At 44.9% G+C, this 21,829-nt stretch overlaps 1 protein-coding gene across 1 annotated transcript in view; it reads left to right on the top strand.

Annotated features, from left to right (window-relative positions):
* Positions 1–1,678: 1,678 nt before the first annotated feature.
* The window catches only part of LOC137369250 (A disintegrin and metalloproteinase with thrombospondin motifs 19-like), a 593,631-nt gene continuing 573,480 nt past the window's right edge, over positions 1,679–21,829 (top strand). The window contains exons 1-2 of the mRNA XM_068030172.1: positions 1,679–1,752; positions 2,006–2,466. Coding sequence (XP_067886273.1) covers positions 1,689–1,752; positions 2,006–2,466 — 525 coding nt within the window. The 5' untranslated portion in view covers positions 1,679–1,688. The remainder of the gene's footprint in view (positions 1,753–2,005; positions 2,467–21,829) is intronic.

The following is a 21,829-nucleotide window of genomic DNA, read 5'->3' as shown; positions in this document are numbered from 1 at the left end:
CTTATATTCTTTCCTCCCCTCCACACCCCCATTGCAATGTATTTCTGGACCAAGCTGTGTCAAAGAGAATCATAGTCAAAGACTTCTCAGGATTTAGGTGGAAATTCACAGATGGCCTGAATTCCAAATATGTATTCCTGGCAGGTGAGACTCCCCACCAAAAGCATAATCTCCACAAATACATTATTGCAGCAGGACATGAGCTATATGATTTTTATTTTTTTTATTTGTTCTTTGCATGGCTCACAGTCAGCATTTAATTCAATTTGTTTTCTGGTCCATTGCATTGAGGAAACAAGAGTCCAGCACAAAGAGGTCCACTGCCACCGATCTGAGGGCCAGTTACTGCTTACCTGTGCTTTAGCGGAGATGTGATAGACAAAAAAAAGGATAAATTAAAGAATTCAATTCTCGATATATAATCTTTAAATTTCACATAATAAAAATGAGCTTAAACCTATCAGCGTAATTTTAAGTTTGGGCGAGTGTAAAATGGGAGGTATCGAATTAGTGCCCATTCGATGCTCCGTCTGATATCCCTTCCATTGACTTTGGGTATTGTTTATAATGGCCAGCTAAGTTGATATCACCCATGTTATACCATTACTTAAAGTTTAAATGACTCCATTCTGTCACCATGGGGGTAATTTTAACCTACCACCAGGAGGGTTTAAGTCAGTAGTTTGTTTTACACCTATAAAGCAAAATAACACTAGAGAGTAAAATGGGGTAAGTTATAAAATGAGCCTCTTCCTACAGGCAGATTGTGCTAAATTTACAGCCCATGAATCCGTGACCCTAATTATGGGATTTGGCAGCATATATCATCCTGCCATGGTACAACAGCAAACTCAAAAATACATTCACTGACATAAAGCATGTGTGCTTGACACAGGAGTACAGTAAACGTTTTTAACTTGGATCTGTAGCAGATCCTCTTGCTCTGCCATTAATATCTCTGTTCCAGCCTCCACCCCCTCCCCACATTCGCACACACAACCATCATGTGTAACCAATCGAATGTTTTTTCTTTGTCCTTTTCATCGTTATTGTGCATTGTAATAGTTATAACAGCAAAAAATAGGTTAATGTTGAAATTCTGCCCAGTTGTGTTCCATTGCAAATAACCTTGTGCCATTGTTTTTTTTTTGGCAGTTTATCTCATTGTCTAACATATCTAGTACATACAAACAAATTTATATTAGGTATAAAACATAAATATATATTACATATGTAAAATATATATTATTGAAAAATATAATGTAGGTATTAAGCTATATATACACACATACATATATACAAGTACACACACATTGTAAGTTACTGTAACCAATCAGGGCTGGGTTGCAGTTTGGGGGAAGCCCTTGGAGTGTGTGTGTGTATGTGTGTGCGGTGAGCTCGGCTCCGCGGGACTCGAATTCATTCATTTGGAAACTCAAACCATGTGAGACAGAGCGAGTTGTGTGAGAGAGAGACAGACAGAGAGAAGCAGCCGCTCTCAGACTAGTACAATTTTACATTACTGTACGAGCAGCTTTCCTTCAGCTACAAAAAAAAAAATAGAAAGTCTAGTAACAGCCAGCGCCTCACCCTTTTCATTCTCATACCAAAGAGGTTTTTATTATTGTTGTTGATGATAACAAGAATTAACTTTTATATTAAATACAGGGCACTGAGGGAATACAAGAATGCTCCAGAGCCACATTTTCTATATTTTGTATCTACTGCATTTCACGGATGCAATAGTTTCAGGTACAGTAACTTTCTTTTGAAGACTGCTTTATATTCAGCTAGGATTTTTTAAAAATAGTTTTAACACAAATCTCAGAGTTTCATCCTACCATTGAACTTTGAAAAAAAATGTTTCTATCCCAAATCTTGACATTAAAATACTGTGTATTTCCAATTGGACCGTTTGGTTAAATTCAAGTGTTTTTCCAGAAAATTTCAGGAACCCTTTTTTAAATTTTCCATTAATTAGAGTTTTCTCTCTCCCTCCATACAGGTCTCGAGACTTTCCGAGAGGAATCCGAGATCGTTTTCCCAGCCGTTTTGCAGAATGGAAAACCTTTCCAGACCCGCCTGGCGGCCGGAGCCGACTTCGGCTCCACATCCCGGGAAGTCCGTTCCATCGCCAACGTAGACGAGTACGAGTCGCAGGAGTTTTACCCGCGGGAGCTGCAACCTCCTGCCCCGCCCGGCGGCCGCCGCACAGCCGCTTCTTCGCCTCTGTCCTCTTCTCCCACGGGGCTGCAGTTGAAAATCCCGGCGTTTGGCAGAGAGCTTTACCTGAGCCTGAGGCGGGACAGCCGCTTTCTCTCCGGCAGCTTCACGGTGCACAACCGGGGAGGCCGCCGCCACCACACCTCGGTGCGCTCGTACCGCGCCGAACACGCCTGCTACTACAGCGGCTATGTGCACAACTACCCGGGCTCGCTCGCCTCCTTCAGTACCTGTGGGGGACTGGTAAGGACACAACTGTCAGATGTCACTCCTCTTCACTCACTCTTCCAGCTCTTCACCTTTGAAATGTGCAATGCATTAGGCCGACTGTTGCGGAGTAAAAAGAATATGATGTTGATAATTGCAGCAGCTCAGTTGCCATTTAGTGCCAGCAATTTTACAATCTAGGTCAGCATTTCTGGAATAAAGTTGAATATGCTTCGTTTTTCCAAAAAATCCAACCTTGGCATGTCTGCTCAATTTTTCCTGTCTGTTTTAGCCGGCAGTCCCTCTTGTCAGGCTTCTGAGTTTCATTTGTTTAAATGTTATTTATGCATTTAGCGCTAACACTTGCAAATAATTTTCTCTTAAGTGTTTTCAAAATAGCTAATCGGCTGGATTCTGAAAGTGTGTTTAGAGTCAAGAGTTATTTTTCAGCATTTAAAATGGTTATTAAGGCACCCATATGTTAGAACTGCACGATAGAGTTGCCCACCTGAGTAACTTAGTGGAGGCAGAGAGTTGGAGACTTCTCGGTTTGACACCGTTATTCCAGACTGGGCCGGCAGGAGGCACCCGTGTGACGAGCTCGCGTAGATGGGTCGATCGTTCCCGGAATCCAGGCGGGATGCTTCAACTACACGCGCGTTGGTCTTGCTCTTAACGCTATGCATAGAAACCTTTCCAAATATGACACGAGGAATACTGTTAGATGCTAAACCACACTCAGAAACGTGATCATGGAAAGAGATTGTAAAACAAACCTGCCAGAGTAAACTCCGTATCAAAGATGCATTTTGTTTCACTCATTTGGTGAACGTTCTATGGCTTGTGTCTGTTTTGAAAATACTTTCAAGTTTCAATAACATTCACCTCGGAGTGTTGCACTACTTTCAGGAAATGCACCTGAATACAATTTGCAATACCATGTATATGCTCGTTTGTATCTGTACCTGTATGTTGTCATGCTGGTGTGCATGTGTTCATTTTTGTGAGTGTGGTCTTCAGCATTGTTAAAGTGGGGGTTAGAAGTCAGGGACCAGTGCCTTGCAGACCTCAAGTTATGGCAGCATTGCACAAAAACAGTGGAGCAAGAGTTAATTATTTCGCTGCATCGGAAGTTGTTTCGTTTTCGTAAGTCACTAACTCCCAGTATGCATTCTGTAGTTTCTCTCCAGTCTCCATGAATGTGCTTTTGCCTTCCAAATCCATGCCAATTGTTCCCACTACTCCAGTCAGCTTTCTGACCCTGCCACAGCACTGAAACAGCCTTAATCAAAGTCACAAAAGGCATCCCTGTGACTGTGATGATGATGCTCTGTCCCTCTTCATCCTGTCTGCAGTCAATCATTATCATCCTCCACTGCCGCTCCACTGTTGTCCAGCTCAGTGGGATGGCCGTTGTTGATTTTTCAAATATTCTGTGCCTTTTTTTTCTTTAGACTTGGTGTATGTTTCCGGTATTTTCTGTTTTTGTACCAAAGTTTGGAAACAATGGAGTAGAAACTTCTATGGGTGGTGTTAATGCATGAGCACTAAATACACTTGGATCAAATTCCTCTCTGCTATTTATTCCAAATGAGTTAACACTAGAGATGAATTTGGTGCACATTAAGTGTTTGTACAGTAACATTGACAGTAATTTCTATCCTAATATATGTTTCTAAATGATTAATTTATTTCTGCAGTTTCAAACATTTGGTTTCAGTTTAATAGAGATTACAATTAATTGGTGCTACATGATTGTATAATATAGTATATGACTGGAAAGTAGTACTGTGTTAAATGAGCCATATTAAGGATACACAATGGAGGAAAACAAGAGGTGAGGTGGATTTTCATTCCGGGATCAGGAACCCAACGCCTGGAACATTTCAGGTACCCAGCTGTGTGCTTCACTGTTGCAACGTGATCTTGGAATGAAAATGTCCTAATTGGGCAGGAGCGTGAGCTCAGCACCCAAATAAAAAGTGGCGAGCACCTCCAGGAGTCGGGAGCTATCTGCCCGGGCCAGTGGCAAAGGCAGGAGGCAGCCATGTTGGGGACTGTCTTGCCATGGAGTGCAGGTAGCTCAAGTAAGAGCCAGGACGGTGACAAGGACGGAAAGTGGCCATGGAGGCCAAGTGGAGGTACAGCGCTCGACTCAGCACTAGTTGGCCCCTTTAAATTTATTTCCATCGCACTTTGCAATAAAGTTTATTTGGCCGTGCAGCAATCCTGACAGCTGTGCACTAACATGTACCAGACTGGTCGGGATCGCTAAAATCAGAATTGAAAGTTGCCTTCCCAAATGCCCTGGCCCCTTAATAAGCTCCTAAAGGAGCTTAACAGTCCCTTCATTGGACATGAGCAGCTTCCTTGTTTTACACCCCTGCCGCCCCACCATACCCTCACATTGAAAATCATGGACTGTCCCAGAGGCGTCGGGTTCCGGAGATGATTTCCGGTACTATGATTTTCAAATCACTTGCACTTCGGTTCCTGGCCCTTTGAAACTCCAGCCTGTAGGATCGACGAGTGAAGAAATCCTTATAACTTGGCCACTTAAAGATTGCAAAAGTCTTTATTTGAGATGTATTGCACCAGCCCCACTCCCATGGGGCTGAGGATCTGCTCCCTCAGTGATTTTGTTTGAGAGCAAACTGCAGTGGATCTGTGACCTAATCAAAGCCCTATCCATTCGATTCCCCAGTCCGTCCATGCTGTACGGCCTCTCCGGGCTGGAGGAAATGTGAAGGCAAGAGTCCCAAAGGCAGTAGTTTGACAAGGATTCTTGTATTACAGGCCTCGCTGCAGATTCTACACGCACCATGGTACATTGCAGAGAAATTGGTCCTTGCACTAGAGTGCTGCACATGTTAGAGGTGGTTCCACCATTCTCTCAGCCGGGATTTAAAGGCTGGAATATTGAAGTCATCATCTCTGTCCTTTTCAGCAATTTGAACCTGAACTCACCCTCTGGTCACCTTTATCCTTCATTCCCCATTCCATCACTGCCAACTCCTGCTAAATTACGATGTGAGCTTTATCCTGTGCAGAACTCTCTAACTGACTATCTGTTCCACCATAGTGCTGTTTAAAGAGGGAGCAGGCTGACGAGGCTGGTTTGGCTCACCTCTTTCTACAGCAGGGCCCCATTCTGCAGTGAGACCTGCAAATCGAAGCAAGAACACTGAATAGTAAGTATTGGGCAGATTAGGGTCCTTCAGACATGTGGAGTGGTGAGGTATCCCCAGTTTGGTCAGCTTCCTGAAAGAGCTGCGCATTCAGGACAGATAGAAGGAAATAAAATAAAGCAAAGATCCTTGTGCCCCTATCTTTTGAACTATCCATTCCTGCTGCTCTGATGGAGGTCTTTACCCAAAATCTCTTGGGCTTCCTGCTCATTGGAACTGAGCACCTGAATGGAAGCTGTTCACATTTGCTTGCGGGTATTGTGTGCCAACTTGTCTTGCAAAAAGACACGTGCTTATTAGTATGTGGCTCCATCAATGGCTTTTTAATTTGAATGAATCCTGCTGATATGGACATGATGAGTGTGACGTGCAGCAAGTAGTGCAGTTGATGGGAGGTAGCACAGAGGAGGAAGGTGGCAGGAGGGTGACATGCTTGTAAATACAAGAAGAGTGCAGAGTTTTCCTGTGCAACCAGGTTACTGCAATATTTTGTATGTTCCTTATGTGAGGGCAACAGCAGCTGCTGATAGTGTAGCAGAAACTAGAAGGAGGGCAGGCTTAGATCTCACTGCCTTTTAGAGTATAAGTAGGTGGAGAAAAGAATGGATGTGCTTGGGTCTGTGTGGGGCAGGGTGGGGAGGGAAACGATGAGGAAAGATGTAATCCAGAGAAGGAGGCGTTGCCAGAAGTAGTTCTTACCTTGGCTGAGCCTGTCAGATCGTGAAATGTTTTATGGCAATGTAACCATGTCCTGGGGGTGAGACTCACTGTTTTACTTACTTAGAGATCTCTTGTCTAGGTTGTCTAATTGGAGCAAAGAGGATGTGCCCTTACTTATTCCAATTAAACCTCCATGGTAGCATCCAATATACTTAGGGAGTGGGGGGTGGTGGTGGAATTGGCTTACATCATCATCACAAACAGACTCGGAGCAAATCAGCAGCCAATTTTTCACTGCGCTAGCTTTTATTTTTCATTGAGTTGGAAAATATTGCCAAGATTTTTAATTTCGAACCAAGTAAAAGCAACAGTGGGACTAGGAAATGACTCCCCAAAGAGTTTGAACTATCGTTCTGTGAACTTCAGAGGAAAGAGGATTGGGTGCAGTGAAAAATCAGCTGCCGATTTGCTGTGAGCCCATTTCACGTTGCTGGTATAAACCAGTTTCACCCCTTTGGTGTCCTTGCCTTTGTTTTAATTTGTTCATAGGATGTGGGCAGAGCTGGTAAAACCCAGCATTTATTGCCCATCCCTTAATTTCCCTTGCGAGAATGAGCAGTTTGCTACATCCTTTAAGAGGACAATTAAGAGTCAACCACATTGTAGGTCTGGAGTCACATATAAACCAGATGAGGTAAGGAGATTTTGTTCCCTAAACAACATTAATGAACCAGATTTTTATGACAATCTGGTAGTTTCAGGGTCGCCATTACCGATGCTAGCTTTTAAATTCAAGGTTTTTAAAAAATTTGTTCATGGGATGTGGGCGTTGCTGGCTAGGACAGCATTTATTGCCCATCCCTAATTGCTTTGAGAAGTTGCTGGTGAGCCGCTTATTTGAACTGCTGCAGTCTGTGTGGGGTAGGTACACCCACAGTGCTATTAGCAAGGGAGTTCCAGCATTTTGATCCAGCGACAGTGAAGGAATGGCAATATAGTTCCAATTCAGGATGGTGTGTGGCTTGGAGGGGAACTTGCAGGTGGTGGTTTTCCCATGCATCAGCTGCCCTTATCCTTCTAGGTGATAGAGGTCGCAGGTTTGGAAGGTGCTGTCTAAGGAGCCTTGGTGAATTGCTGCAGTGCATCTTGTAGATGGTACCCATTGTGCGTCGGTGGTGGAGGGAGTGAATTTTGAAGGTGGTAGATGGGGTGTCAATCAAGCGGGCTGCTTTGTCCTGGATGGTGTTGAGCTTCTTGAGTATTGTTGGAGCTGCACCCATCCAGGCAAGTGGAGAGTATTCCATCACACTCCTGACTTGTGCCTTGTAGATGATGGACAGGCTTTGGGAAATCAGGAGGTGAGTTACTCACCACAGGATTCCTAGCCTCTGAACTGCTCTTGTAGCCATGGTATTTATTTATATGGCTACTCCAGTTCATTTTCTGGTCAATGGTAACCCCCAGGATGTTGATAGTGGAGGATTCAACGATTGTAATGCCATTTAATGCCAAGGGAAGATGGTTAGATTCTCTCTTGTTTGAGATAGTCATTGCCTGGCATTTAAGTGGCAAGTAACATTTCCGCCACACATCAGCCCTAGCCTGTATATTGTCCAGGTCTTGCTGCATTACAACACGGGCTGCTTCAGTATCTGAGGAGTCGCGAATGGTGCTGAACATTGTGCAATCATCAGCGAACATCCCCACTTCTGACTTTTATGGTTGAAGGAAAGTCATTGATGAAGCAGCTGAAGATGGTTGTGCCTAGGACACTACCCTGAGGAACTCCTGCAGTGATGTCCTGGAGCTCAGATGATTGACCTCCAACAACCACAACCATCTTTCTTTGTGCTAGGTATGACTCCAACCAGTGGAGAGTTTTCCCCCTGATTCCCATTAACTCCATCTTTGCAAGGCTCCTTGATGCCACAGTCAACTGCTGTCTTGATGTCAAGGGAAGTCACTCTCACCTCACCTCTTGAGTTCAGCTCTTTTGTCCATGTTTGAACCAAGACTGTAATGAGGTCAGGAGCTGAGTGGCCCTGGCAAACCCAAACTGAGTGTCGCTGGGCAGGTTATTGCTAAGCAAGTGCCGCTTGATAGCACTGTCGACGACACCTTCCATCACTTTACTGATGATTGAGAGTAAACTTTTCCTATTTGCTGGGTAAATGCCAGTGTTGTAGTTGTACTGGGACAGCTTGGCTAGTGGCACGGCAAGTTCTGGGGCACAGTACTATTGTCAGGGCCCATAGCCTTTGCAGTATCCAGTGCCTTCAGTCATTTCTTGATATCATGTGGAGTGATTCGAATGACATACCAACATATGAATTAGGAGCAGACGTAGGCCATTCAGCCACTCGAGCCTGCTCCACCACTCAATAAGATCATGGCCGATCTGTTTGTGTTTCGAATTCCACACTCCCATCTACCCCCGATAAGCTTGCCTTATGAGAATCTATCTACTTCCGTCTTAAAAATACTTAACGACTCCCCCTCCCCCTCCTTTGGAGGCAGAGAATTCCAAAGTCGCTCAACCTTTGAGAGAAAAAATTTCTCCTCATCTCTGTCCTAAAAGGGCGACCCCTAACTTTAAAATACTGCCCACTAGTTCTGGAATCAGCCACAAGAGGAAACATCCTTTTCATATCCACCTTGTCAAGACCATTCAGCATCTTATATACTTCAATCAAGTCTCCCTCACTCTTCTAGTGAAAACAAGCCCGGTCTGTCCAACCTTTCCTCATAAGACAACCCGCTCATTCCACGTATCAATCTAGTAAATCTCCTCTGAACCGCCTTCAATGAATTTACATCTTTCCTTAAATAAGGAGACCAAAACTGCACACAGTATTTGAGATGTGGTCTCACCAATGCCCTGTGTAACATCCTTGGTTTTATTTTCAGTTCCATTCCTAATAAAGGATAACATTCTATTAGCCTGAAGACTGGTATTTGTGACTTCAGGAGGAGGTTGAGATGGATCATCCACTTGTCACTTCTGGCTGAAGATTGTTGCAAATGCTTCAGCCTTGTCTTTTGCATTGATCAGCTGGGCTCCCCCATCATTGAGGATGGGGATATTTGTGGAGCCACCTGCTCCAATTAGTTGTTTAATTGTCCACCACCATTCATTCCTGGATGTGGAAGGACTGCAGAGCTTAGATTTGATCCGTTGGTTATGGGATCGCTTAGCTCTGTCTATATCGCATGCTGCTTACACTGTTTGGCAAGCAAGTAGTCCTGGGTTGTAGCTTCACCAGGTTGACACCTCATTTTGAGGAATGCCTGCTGCTGCTCCTGACATGCCCTCCTGCACTCTTCATTGAACTAGGGTTGGTCCCCCGGCTTGATGGTAATGGTAGAGTGGGGGATATGCCGGGCCATGAGGTTACAGATTGTGGTTGAGTACAGTTCTGTTGCTGCTGATGGCCCACAGCGTCTGATGGATGCCCAGGTTTGCTTTGCTAGATCTGTTCGAAATCTATCTCATTTAGCACGATGGTAGTGCCACACAACACGATGGTAGGTATCCTCAATGTGAAGGCGGGACTTCATCTCCACAAGGACTGTGCGGTGGTCACTCCTACCAATACTGTCATAACAGATGCATCTGCGGCAGGCAGATTGGTGAGGACGAGGTCAAGTATATTTTTCCCTCTTGTTGGTTCCCTCACCACCTGCCGCATACCCAGTCTTGCAGCTATGTCCTTTAGGACTTGGCCAGCTCGGTCAGTAATGATGCTATCAAGCCACTCTTGGTGATGGCCATTGAAGTCTCCCACCCAGAGTACATTCTGAGCCCTTGACACCCTCAGTGCTTCCTTCAAGTGGTGTTCAACATGGCGGAGTACTGATTCATCAGCTGAGGGGGCGGTAGGTGGTAATCAGCAGGAGGTTTCCTTGCCCATGTTTGACCTGATGCTATGAGACTTCGTGGAGTCTGGAGTCAATGTTAACGACTCCCAGGGCAACTTCCTCCCGACTGTATTCCACTGTGCCGCCACTTCTGCTGGGTCTGTCCTGCTGGTGGGATAGGACGTACCTGGGAATGGTGATGGTGGTGTCTGGGATATTTTCTGTAAGGTATGGTTCTGTGAGTATGACTATGTCAGGCTGCTGCTTGACTAATCTGTGGTACAGCTCTCCCAACTTTGGCATAAGACCCCAGATGTTCGTTAGGAGGACTTTGCAGGGTCGACAGGGCTAGTTTTGACGTTGTCGTTTCCAGTGCCTAGGGCGATGCCAGGTGGTCCGTCAGGTTTCATTCCTTACTGACTTTGTAGTGGTTTGATGTAACTGAATGGCTTGCTAGGCCATTTCAAAGGGCATTTAACAGTCAACCACATTGCTGTCGGTCTAGAATCACATGTAGACCAGACCAGCTAAGGACAACAGATTTCCTTCTCTCAAGGATATTACTGTACCAGATGGGTTTTTACAACAATCGACAATAGTTTCATAGCCATCATTAGACTAGCTTTTAATTCCAGATTTATTAATTGAATTCAAGTTCCACCTTCTGCCGTGGTGGGATTAAAAACAGATGTCCCAGAGCAATACCCTGGGTCTCTGGGTTACCAGTCCAGTGACAATACCACTATGCCTCCGCCTCCCCAATATTCAATTAATATTCAATCAATATTCAGTCATTCAATTGATTGTAATAACCAGGTGAGGAAGGAGTCTCAGGCTCCCCTCTCGCCCCTTGTTTGGCTGTAACAGGGTTTAACTTTTTAAAAACGCAGTGTCTTTAGCTTCACCTCAGTGAGTCCTTGCTCACTGCTTTCTAATTGTAATTGTAAATGAACCAATCAGACAGGCTTTCTCAGGTTTAAACAAGAAAGGTTTATGTTTATTAACTTTAACTCTCTAACTCAGTTAAAGTTACTAAAGATATGCGACGCAACCATGCTAGCATGCATATGCGATAAACACACACAAATAGATACAGAGGAGGAGAAAGAATTAAAGAGGGAGGGTTTGGAGTAGTAGATGGAATTCAGTTACTAATTTTAGTTTTGCTGTAAAGTCTTTGATTGAAATTAAGTCTTGTTCTTGAGGCCCAGTGCACATTTTCAAACTTATTTTGCTGATACCAGCAGGCTGCAGTGGTCTTCTGTCTTGAGGCCTCTGAGAGTCCCTGGAACTCTGCGTGACAGAGAGACCTTGCTTCTCTTTGGTCTTCAAAATTGCAGTCTGCCAAATGTTTCTGTGAGACACTATTCCATCAATTCCCAGGTTGATCAGCAGGTTAGTCATGTGACCAGCTCTTTGTTTGAAACAGCATGGTGTGCGAGGAGTGTTGATTCTTCAAAACTTACCAGACACATTCATTGGAGGGGTGGAGTGCTGGCTGTTACATAGACAATGGCTCTCAATGTCCTTTGATCATCACTATTGACGAAACCCATCTGGCTAATTGAATCAGGGGCCACTCCCATTGTCTCTCAATGCAACTGTCTTTCAGAATGCAAATGTGCAGCCATGTTTTCAGCCATTTAGTTTTATGGTCTTTTTAAACAAGTTATGTTCAATGTCCAGTAAACGTTTAAATAGTGTTCCATATGATGAAATTAATATGTTTCTATTTAGCAGATGTGGTTTCTGTCACACCTCCACCTGCGGCTGAATGCAATGTGACATTAGGGGGAGCATTTCATTATAAATTAGAAGGAAGAGAAAGTACAGAAAAACACACGTGCATTTTTCTCATTCATTCTCATTCATTCAGAAATGCTAAAATTGTTAAAGCCTGTCTTTCCTTTGGAGCAGTACTGCTTTAAACTGCCCCTTTGTCCTCGAGGTGGATCTGAGATAGTTATGTGTTGCCCAAGGGGTTTAAAGTTTCTTCACTATCAGCCTGCAATACATTGAGAATGGTCATCCCAATAAACATGTGATTTTTTTGGGAGGTTTGAAGTTCGCACATTTCCATGGTCGTTTAGGGTGCCTTTGTTCCTGTTGGGATCTGAAGGGGGATGGTTAGATTTAATTAGCTCAGTGTTGGAGCTCTGATTATGGCAGTCGGCAGTGGGTGGATCCACTCAGACCTTGTTTTCAGTGATCTGGTGTGCCATCCAAGTGCTGCTTACTTCAGGGGGTGGTTGGTTCCCTTTTCTCCTGACTGTGGGGATGAATTCTTTGCTAATCTTCCCTTTGTCCTCTGGGACATTCCTGCTTGCAGGTATTTGTCCAGATTCTACTGCACTCTCCTGCGACACTCTGCCTAGGTGAGGCATCACCCTCACTGTTTCTCTGCCCTCTTGAGGACTTTCTTTGTCCCTGCAGGTTTCAGTAAATGCTATTAGCAACTCTGGTGGGGTGCTTCTGGTGTCTGCATTTACACAGGAGGATGTGGGGTCTACTTTCTCCAATGCTTCAGGTTTAGAAGGGTTTTCATTTGGGATTCCTCCCAGATCTCCTTTAACCTGTCCCCTTTGCCCCTTTTTCCCCTTCCCTCTCTAACGTTTTGCCAACACTGTGCCTGTCTGTCCCCTTTTGTTCTCGGCAGGGCTCCCTTACAATTCACCAGTCCTCTGCTGGAGGATTTCCCAAAAGCCGGTACAGGAATTAGAGGTGCAAATTTCACTGCAGGTTGGGGTTTCTCCTCAACCTGGCACATGTAGTAACTCCTATAGTACTCCACCACATCTTTGTGGAGTTTTGGCCAGTCGAACCGCTGTCTTATGTGGGCATTGGTTTCTCATATACCAACATGTACAGCCATTGTTATCTCATGGGCCCTTCTTAATATTTCTTTCCAGCACCTCTGCGGCACCACTAACTGGTGAACCACTGTCCACTCTTTGTTCCCAGTCCTGTGAAGAGAACTCCACTTCCTCATTAGTATCTCATTCTTTAAATAATAGCTTTTGGGGACTCCCTCTGCTACAATTTCAGACTGGGCAGCCTGTGCTTACTATCTCAGTACTGGATTGGCTCACAGGGCCTCAGCTAGGGAAGATCCATTTAATCCATTCCCTGGGTTCTCTAACTTCCCAATGAAAGTTTCAACCAGACAGACCGCATGGTGATCTGCCTGCAGTGCCAATTCTGATTCCTTTGGGGGAACTGGTTTGGTCATGGCCCAATACACTACACATTCAGGGAACTGCAAGGGACTGTCTCCTACCATTTCCCTGTCTCTCTGACCTCCTTCGGTCTCTCTATCACTACTGGGGAAGCTACCACCTTTGCCCCCACCAGATCATTAACTAGGAGCAGATCAACCCTGTCCACAGGCAAACTAGGGGCAATCCCTACGGTCACCGGTCCTGAAACTAGGTCTGAGTCTTCTTTGGCCTCCTTATCTCGAGAGACAATGGGTAAGCACCTGGACGTGGTCAGTGGTGTGTGGAGCAGCGCCTGGAGTGGCTATAAAGGCCAATTCTAGAGTGACAGGCTCTTCCACAGGTGCTGCAGAAAAATTTGATTGTCGGGGCTGTTACACAGTTGGCTCTTTCCTTGCGCCTCTGTTTTTTTTCCTGCCGACTGCTAAGTCTCTTCGACTCCCCACACTTTAGCCCCGCCTTTATGGCTGCCCGCCAGCTCTGGCGAACGCTGGCAACTGACTCCCACGACTTGTGATCAATGTCACAGGATTTCATGTCGCGTTTGCAGACGTCTTTAAAGCGGAGACATGAACGGCCAATGGGTCTGATACCAGTGGCGGGCTCGCTGTACAATGTGTCTTTGGGGATCCTGCCATCTTCCATGCAGCTCACATGGCCAAGCCATCTCAAGCGCCGCTGACTCAGCAGTGTGTATAAGCTGGGGATGTTGGCTGCCTCGAGGACTTCTGTGTTGGAGATACGGTCCTGCCACCTGATGCCAAGTATTCTCCGGAGGCAGCGAAGATGGAATGAATTGAGATGCCGCTCTTGGCTGACATACGTTGTCCAGGCCTCGCTGCCATAGAGCAAGGTACTGAGGACACAGGCTTGATACACTCGGACTTTTGTGTTCCGTGTCAGTGTGCCATTTTCCCACACTCTCTTGGCCAGTCTGGACATAGCAGTGGAAGCCTTTCCCATGCGCTTGTTGATTTCTGCATCTGGAGACAGGTTACTGGTGATAGTTGAGCCTAGGTAGGTGAACTCTTGAACCATTTCCAGAGCGTGGTCGCCAATATTGATGGATGGAGCATTTCTGACGTCCTGCCCCATGATGTTCGTTTTCTTGAGGCTGATGGTTAGGCCAAATTCATTGCAGGCAGCCGCAAACCTGTCGATGAGACTCTGCAGACACTCTTCAGTGTGAGATGTTAAAGCAGCATCGGCAGCAAAGAGGAGTTCCCTGATGAGGACTTTCCATACTTTGGACTTCACTCTTAGACGGGCAAGGTTGAACAACCTGTCCCCTGATCTTGTGTGGAGGAAAATTCCTTCTTCCGAGGTCTGAGTGCACCTGCTGTAAAGGTACAGGTGTACACTGCCCTCCAATACCATTTACCACCATTCTGGTATTTACTGCACTCTCTGGGGGAAATGTCAGGCCTTTTCCCAGTAAAAGGGATCTAGTGGCCCCTGTATCTCCTGAGTATTAGTATGAGCTTGCTTGTCCCACTTCAGACACAAAATCCTGATAATCCTATTAAATTTTCCTGCACCGGATGTTGGTCTCTTAGAGGCAGAAATAGGAGAAATTAACATTAAGAATGAGGAAATGGCAGAGTGGCTGAATAAATATTTTATCTGCCTTCACAGTAGAAAACCCAAATTACATACCAGAAATAGAGGGTAACCAAAGGGTTAATAAGAGTGAGGAACTTAAGGTAACTTAATATTAGCAGAGAAAAGGTTTTGGAGAAATTTAAGAGACTGAAAGCCAACAAATCCTGATGACCTAGTGTTTCAAAAGAGGTAGCAGCACTGGTTTAAATTTTCCAAAATTCCCCAGGTTCTAGAATGGCTACATTTTTTAGAACATTACAGCGCAGTACAGGCCCTTCGGCCCTCGATGTTGCGCCGACCTGTGAAACCATCTGACCTACACTATTCCATTTTCATCCATATGTCTATCCAATGACCACTTAAATGCCCTTAAAGTTGGCGAGTCTACTACTGTTGCAGGCAGGGCGTTCCACGCCCCTACTAATCTCTGAGTAAAGAAACTACCTCTGACATCTGTCCTATATCTATCACCCCTCAACTTAAAGCTATGTCCCCTCGTGTTTGCCATCACCATCCGAGGAAAAAGACTCTCACTATCCACCCTATCTAACCCTCTGATTATCTTGTATGTCTCTATTAAGTCACCTCTCCTCCTCCTTCTCTCCAACGAAAACAACCTCAAGTCCCTCAGCCTTTCCTCGTAAGACCTTCCCGCCATACCAGGCAACATCCTAGTAAATCTCCTCTGCACCCTTTCCATAGCTTCCACATCCTTCCTATAATGTGGTGACCAGAACTGCACGCAATACTCCAGGTGCGGTCTCACCAGAGTTTTGCACAGCTGCAACATGACCTCGTGGCTCCGAAACTCGATCCCCCTACTAATAAAAGCTAACACACCATATGCCTTCTTAACAGCCCTATTAACCTGGGTGGCAACCTTCAGGGATTTATGCACCTGGACACCAAGATCTCTCTCTTCATCTACACTACCAAGAATCTTCCCATTAGCCCAGTACTCTGCATTCCTGTTACTCCTTCCAAAGTGAATCACCTCGCACTTTTCCGCATTAAACTCCATTTGCCATCTCTCAGCCCAGCTCTGCAGCCTGTCTATGTCCCTCTGTACCCTACAACATCCTTCGGCACTATCCACAACTCCACCGACCTTAGTGTCATCCGCAAATTTACTAACCCACCCTTCTACACCCTCTTCCAGGTCATTTATAAAAATGACAAACAGCAGTGGCCCCAAAACAGATCCTTGCGGTACACCACTAGTAACTAAGCTCCAGGATGAACATTTGCCATCAACCACCACCCTCTGTCTTCTTTCAGCTAGCCAATTTCTGATCCAAAGCTCTAAATCACCTTAAACCCCATACTTCCGTATTTTCTGCAATAGCCTACCATGGGGAACCTTATCAAACGCCTTACTGAAATCCATATACACCACATCCACGGCTTTACCCTCATCCACCTGTTTGGTCACCTTCTCGAAAAACTCAATAAGGTTTGTGAGGCGCGACCTACCCGTCACAAAACCGTGCTGACTATCGCTAATGAACTTTTTCTTTTCAAGATGATTATAAATCCTGTCTCTTATAACCTTTTCCAACATTTTACCCACAACCGAAGTAAGGCTCACAGGTCTATAATTACCAGGGCTGTCTCTACTCCCCTTCTTGAACAAGGGGACAACATTTGCTATCCTCCAGTCTTCCGGCACTATTCCTGTCGACAATGACGACATAAAGATCAAGGACAAAGGCTCTGCAATCTCCTCCCTAGCTTCCCAGAGAATCCTAGGATAAATCCCATCTGGCCCAGGGGACTTCTCTATTTTCACACTTTCCAAAATTGATAACACCTCCTCCTTGTGAACCTCAATCCCATCTAGCCTAGTCGCCTGAATCTCAGTATTCTCCTCGACAACATTTTCTTTCTCTACTGTAAATACTGACGCAAAATATTCATTTAACACTTCCCCTACCTCCTCTGATTCCACACACAACTTCCCACTACTATCCTTGATTGGCCCTAATCTAACTCTTATCATTCTTTTATTCCTGATATACCTATAGAAAGCCTTAGGGTTTTCCGTGATCCTATCCGCCAATGACTTCTCGTGTCCTCTCCTTGCTCTTCTTAGCTCTCCCTTTAGATCCTTCCTGGCTAGCTTGTAACTCTCAAGCGCCCTAACTGAGCCTTCACGTCTCATCCTAACATAAGCCGCCTTCTTCCTCTTGACACGCGCTTCAACTTCTTTAGTAAACCACGGCTCCCTCACTCGACAACTTCCTCCCTGCCTCACAGGTACATACTTATCAAGGACACGCAGTAGCTGCTCCTTGAATAAGCTCCACATTTCGATTGTTCCCATCCCCTGCAGTTTCCTTCCCCATCCTACGCATCCTAAATCTTGCCTAATCGCATCATAATTTGGATTGTAAGTTAGCAAATGTAACACAACTATTCAAGAAAGGAGGGAGAGAGAAAACAGGGAGCAACAGACCAATTAGCCTGACATCAGTCGAAGACGTTGGAATCAATTATTAAGGAATCCTTAACAATGCACTGAGAAAATCATGATATGATCAACCAGAGTCAACACGGTTTTACAAAAGGGAAATTGAGTTTGATAAATTTATTAGAATTTTTTGAGGATGTAACTAATAAGGTAGATAAAGGGGAGTAGATGTAATACATTTGGATTTCCAAAAGGTAGTTGGGGTAATATTAGCATGGATGAAGAATTGGTTAATGGATGGGAAACAGAGAGTAGGGATAAATTGGATATTTCAAGTAGGCTGGCTGTAACTTGTGGACTGCCACAAGGATCAGTGCTGGGACCTCAGCTATTTACAATCTATATCAATAACAGATGAAGAGAACGAGAGTAATGTATCCAAGTTTGCTGATGGTACAAAACTAGTGGGATTGTGAGCTGTGAGGAGGACACAAAAGGTTATCGGCTGGTTAAGTGAGTGGACAACAAAGTGGCAGATGGAATATAATGTGGGGAAGTATGGACTTATTTACTGTGATCGTATGAATAGAAAAGCAGAATATTTTTTAAAAGGCATGAAACACGTAAATATTGCTCTTCGGAGAAGCTTGGCTGTACTCTTACAAGGAATGCAGGAAGTTAGCATGGAGGTACAGCAAGCAATTAGGAAGGCAAATGACATGTTGGCCTTTATTGCAAGGGGATTGGAGCACAAGAATAAGGAAGTCTTGCAACAATTGTACAGGGCTTTGGTGAGACCACACCTGGAGTACTGTGCGCAATTTTGGTCTTCATATCTAAGGAAGGATGTATTTGCCTTGGAGGCGATACAGCAAATGTTCACTAGATTGGTACCTGGGACGAGAGGGTTGTCTTATGATGAGAGGTTCGGTAATTTGGGCCTATACTCTCTGGAGTTTAGAAGATTGAGAGGTGATCTCATTGAAACATGCAATATTCTAAAGCGGCTTGACAGGATAAACACTGAGAGTTTGTTTCCTCGTGCTGTGGAATCTAGAACATGGGGGCACAGTCTCAGGATAAGAGGCTGATCGTTTACAACTAAGATGAGAAATTCTCTACGCCAGCAGGTTGTGGATGCTCTATCATTGAATGTATTCAAGGTTGAGGTAGACAGACTTTTGGGGCTGAATTTTAGTAGCATGCGCAATTTCTGAAATTTTGTGTGGGAGCTCATTTAAATGGAGGGTGTGGAATGGCCAAGCCCGTTGACGTAGAGGAGACGGCCACTCCGTCCCCGGCAGCAGAGGTATGGCGCAGGCGCTGATGCCATTTTTAAAGGGTTTCAGGCCCTTCAATCTCATTTCAACAATTAAAGGTGCTGCTTCACCAGAACCTGCCAAGCGCTTTTATTTCAACTTAGATTCCCTTCTCCCGCATCCCCCACAACTGAGTCCTCAGTGACATCTCCCCCCAAAAAAGCACCTTTTCATTTTGTGAATTTTCCACCCTAACTTCAGAACCTTTGACCCGCAACCCCTTCCCTTCATTCCCACAACCAATTACAATAGTTCTCCCCTCTCCCGTCCCCCACCGCCCTGAAATTTTCACTTCTCCCCCCACGCCACCAGTGTCATGCCTCGGAACTCCAAATGGAGTTCCGACGGTGTGGGAGTACCAGGCGGCAGCTGAAATATCAGTGTGGGTCAGCCGTCACTACCAGGTAGTTAATTATTCTTTCATTTTAATCTCATTAGTATATTAAAATGATGGCCTTGCTGATGAGCAGCGGGGGTGGGGAGGGGGGGTTGGGCTGCACTGAGGCCTCGCCGCTGGCAGTAAAATATGGAGGGGCCTTCCCGGTGTCGGAGGTTGTGGCGGGCCTCTGCAGGAGAATTTTCTGGGGCCCCCCGCCACGACTCCCGATGCCGGAGGGCTCATAAAATTCAGCCCTTGGTTTCAGGGAATCAAGAGATATGGGGAGCGGGCAGAAAAGTGGAGTTGAGGCAGAAGATCAGCCATGACCGTATTGAATTGCGGAGCAGGCTCAAGGGGCGGTAAGGTCGACTCCTGCTCCTATTTCTTATGTTTTTATGTTAAACTACATAGAGATTATAACGTGGAAATAGGTTATTTGGCTCGACAACCATATTGTAATTCATAGGAGATAAGTAAGGTTGTTCTTTTACTGAAGATGTGATTTTGAGCCTGGTGCTTGTTTAAAGTGATATAAAACCAGCAGAACTGAGGTATACTACCAGCTTTGCATTATTTTTTGACCAGAGAGAATGGAGCACTGCACATGTATTGGACCACCAACAAAACTTTATTAAGTTTACTCAGCGGTGGCTATGGTATAATTGTACAGTGAAACGGGCTTATCTAATTTTTTTATTCGTTCATAGGATGTGGGTGTTGCTGGCTAGGCCAGCATTTATTGCCCATCCCTAATTTCCCTTGAGAAGATGGGGGTGAGTTGCCTTCTCGAATCGCGGCAGTCCTTGGGGTGTGGATACACTAACAGTGCTGTTAGGAAGGGAGTTCCGGGATATTGACCCAGTAACTGTGAAGGAACAGCGATAAAGTTCCAAGTCAGGAGGGTGTGTGGCTTGGAGGGGAACTTGCGTAGGAACGTGGTGTTCCCATGCATGTGCTGCTTTTTTTTTTCTAGGTGGTAGAGGTCGCAGGTTTGGAAGGTGTTGTCGAAGGAACTTTGGTGAGCTGCTGCAGTGCATCTTGTAGATGGTACACACTGTTGCCACTGTATGTTGGTGGTGGAGAGAGTGAATGTTGAAGGTGGTGGATGGGGTGCCAATCAAGCGGGCTGCTTTGTCCTGCATGATGTTGACTGCTTGAGTGTTGTTGGAGCTGCATCCATCCAGGCAAGTGGAGAGTATTCCATCACACTCCTGACTTGTGCTTAGTAGATGGTGGACAAGCATTGGGGAGACTGGAGGTGTGTTACTCGCCGCAGAATTCCCAGCCTCTGACCTGCTCTTGTATCTACAACATTTATGTAACTGGTCCAGTTCAGTTTCTGGTCAGTGATAACCCCCAGGATGTTGATAGTGGGGGATTCAGCAATGGTTGAATTCTCTCTTGTTTGAGTTGCCCATTGCTTGGCAGTTATGTGGCATGAATATTACTTGCCATTTATCAGCCCAAGCCTGGATGTTGTCCAAGTCTTGCTGCATATGGATGCTGTTATGACCGAGGTGGGAGGAGTGCACTGTCTTTTCTAGTTCCACTTCTCCACAGGTCACAACATATATTTTAAATGTTTACCCAGTTACAAATACAGTCAGTCATATACTCTACACTATCCCAGAATGAGATACAGCAACCAGGTTTCTTTAATAAACAACAAAGTTATCAGTTAATTATAAAACAAGACTTATCCAGTAACAAAGCAAAGCACTAACACACATTGAAAAATGTAAGTTCCCTTTTTAAATACCCCCCCAACACACACACTGGAAAAAAAATAAGGAAATAATCTCTGCAGACGTCTTTTACAAAATAAAAGACAAAAAAAGGAATACTTTGGCCAAATACTTGCTACTGATTGAAGAAAAAAAGAGAAGATATGGAAGGATGTCAGTTTTCCTTTTTGGTCTGGTGTTCGGGTATACAGAGATGGGTCACTGGGATCTTTTCAGATGCAGTTCATTCTGGAGATGTCGAGAAATAGTCTGGCAGGCTTTCCAGGAGAAAGGGGACATCGGGGGTTTCAGTTACCACACTCTGGATTCACAGGATTTTTTCAAAGAGGTAGAGAAAGAGGTGCTGGCACACTGGATTTGTCAGGGTCTCTTAGAGAGGTACAGGAAAGATGAGCTGGGGGTTTCTTTTCAGCAGGCTACAAAACCAACTGCTTTTCAACACTGTCCACACCCCAACTGAACCAAAACAATATCTCAGAGGTGACACCACCTCTTGACCCTCATAAATCTTGACATGTCACTTCTCTGTGAACATCTCCCCTAAGTCACCAAGGTTTCTGCTGTTTATTGAGCTTAAGGCATGTGATATCCAGTCAAGGTTGTTTTCAAACAAGACATCTCAGTGTCCTTTTAATGAACTTGCAGCAAAAAAACAAAGTCCAGCATCTATGAGATTTTCAGGCTATCCAAAATAAATCAATTTCCACACTTTAAATATGAGTCCTCAAAAAATATTTAACAAAAAATGGAAGCACTTTCAAAACAATGCGGGCTGCTGCAGTATCTGAGGAGTTGCAAATGGTGTTGAACATTGTGCAATCATCAGTGAACATCCCCTCTTTTGACCTTATGATGGCGGGAAGGTCATTGATGAAGCAGCTGAAGATGGTTGGGCCTAAGACGCTATGCTGAAGAACTCCTGCAGTGATGTCCTGGGACTGAGATATGATTGACCTCTAACAATCAACCATCTTCTTTTGTGCTAGGTATGACTCCAACCAGCGGAGTGTTTTCCCCGATTAC

This window comes from Heterodontus francisci, chromosome 4 (assembly GCF_036365525.1).
Source record: "Heterodontus francisci isolate sHetFra1 chromosome 4, sHetFra1.hap1, whole genome shotgun sequence".
Classification (NCBI taxonomy): domain Eukaryota; kingdom Metazoa; phylum Chordata; class Chondrichthyes; order Heterodontiformes; family Heterodontidae; genus Heterodontus; species Heterodontus francisci.
Note: the sequence above shows the minus strand (reverse complement) of the source record. Positions and strands in the feature narration are given on the sequence as shown.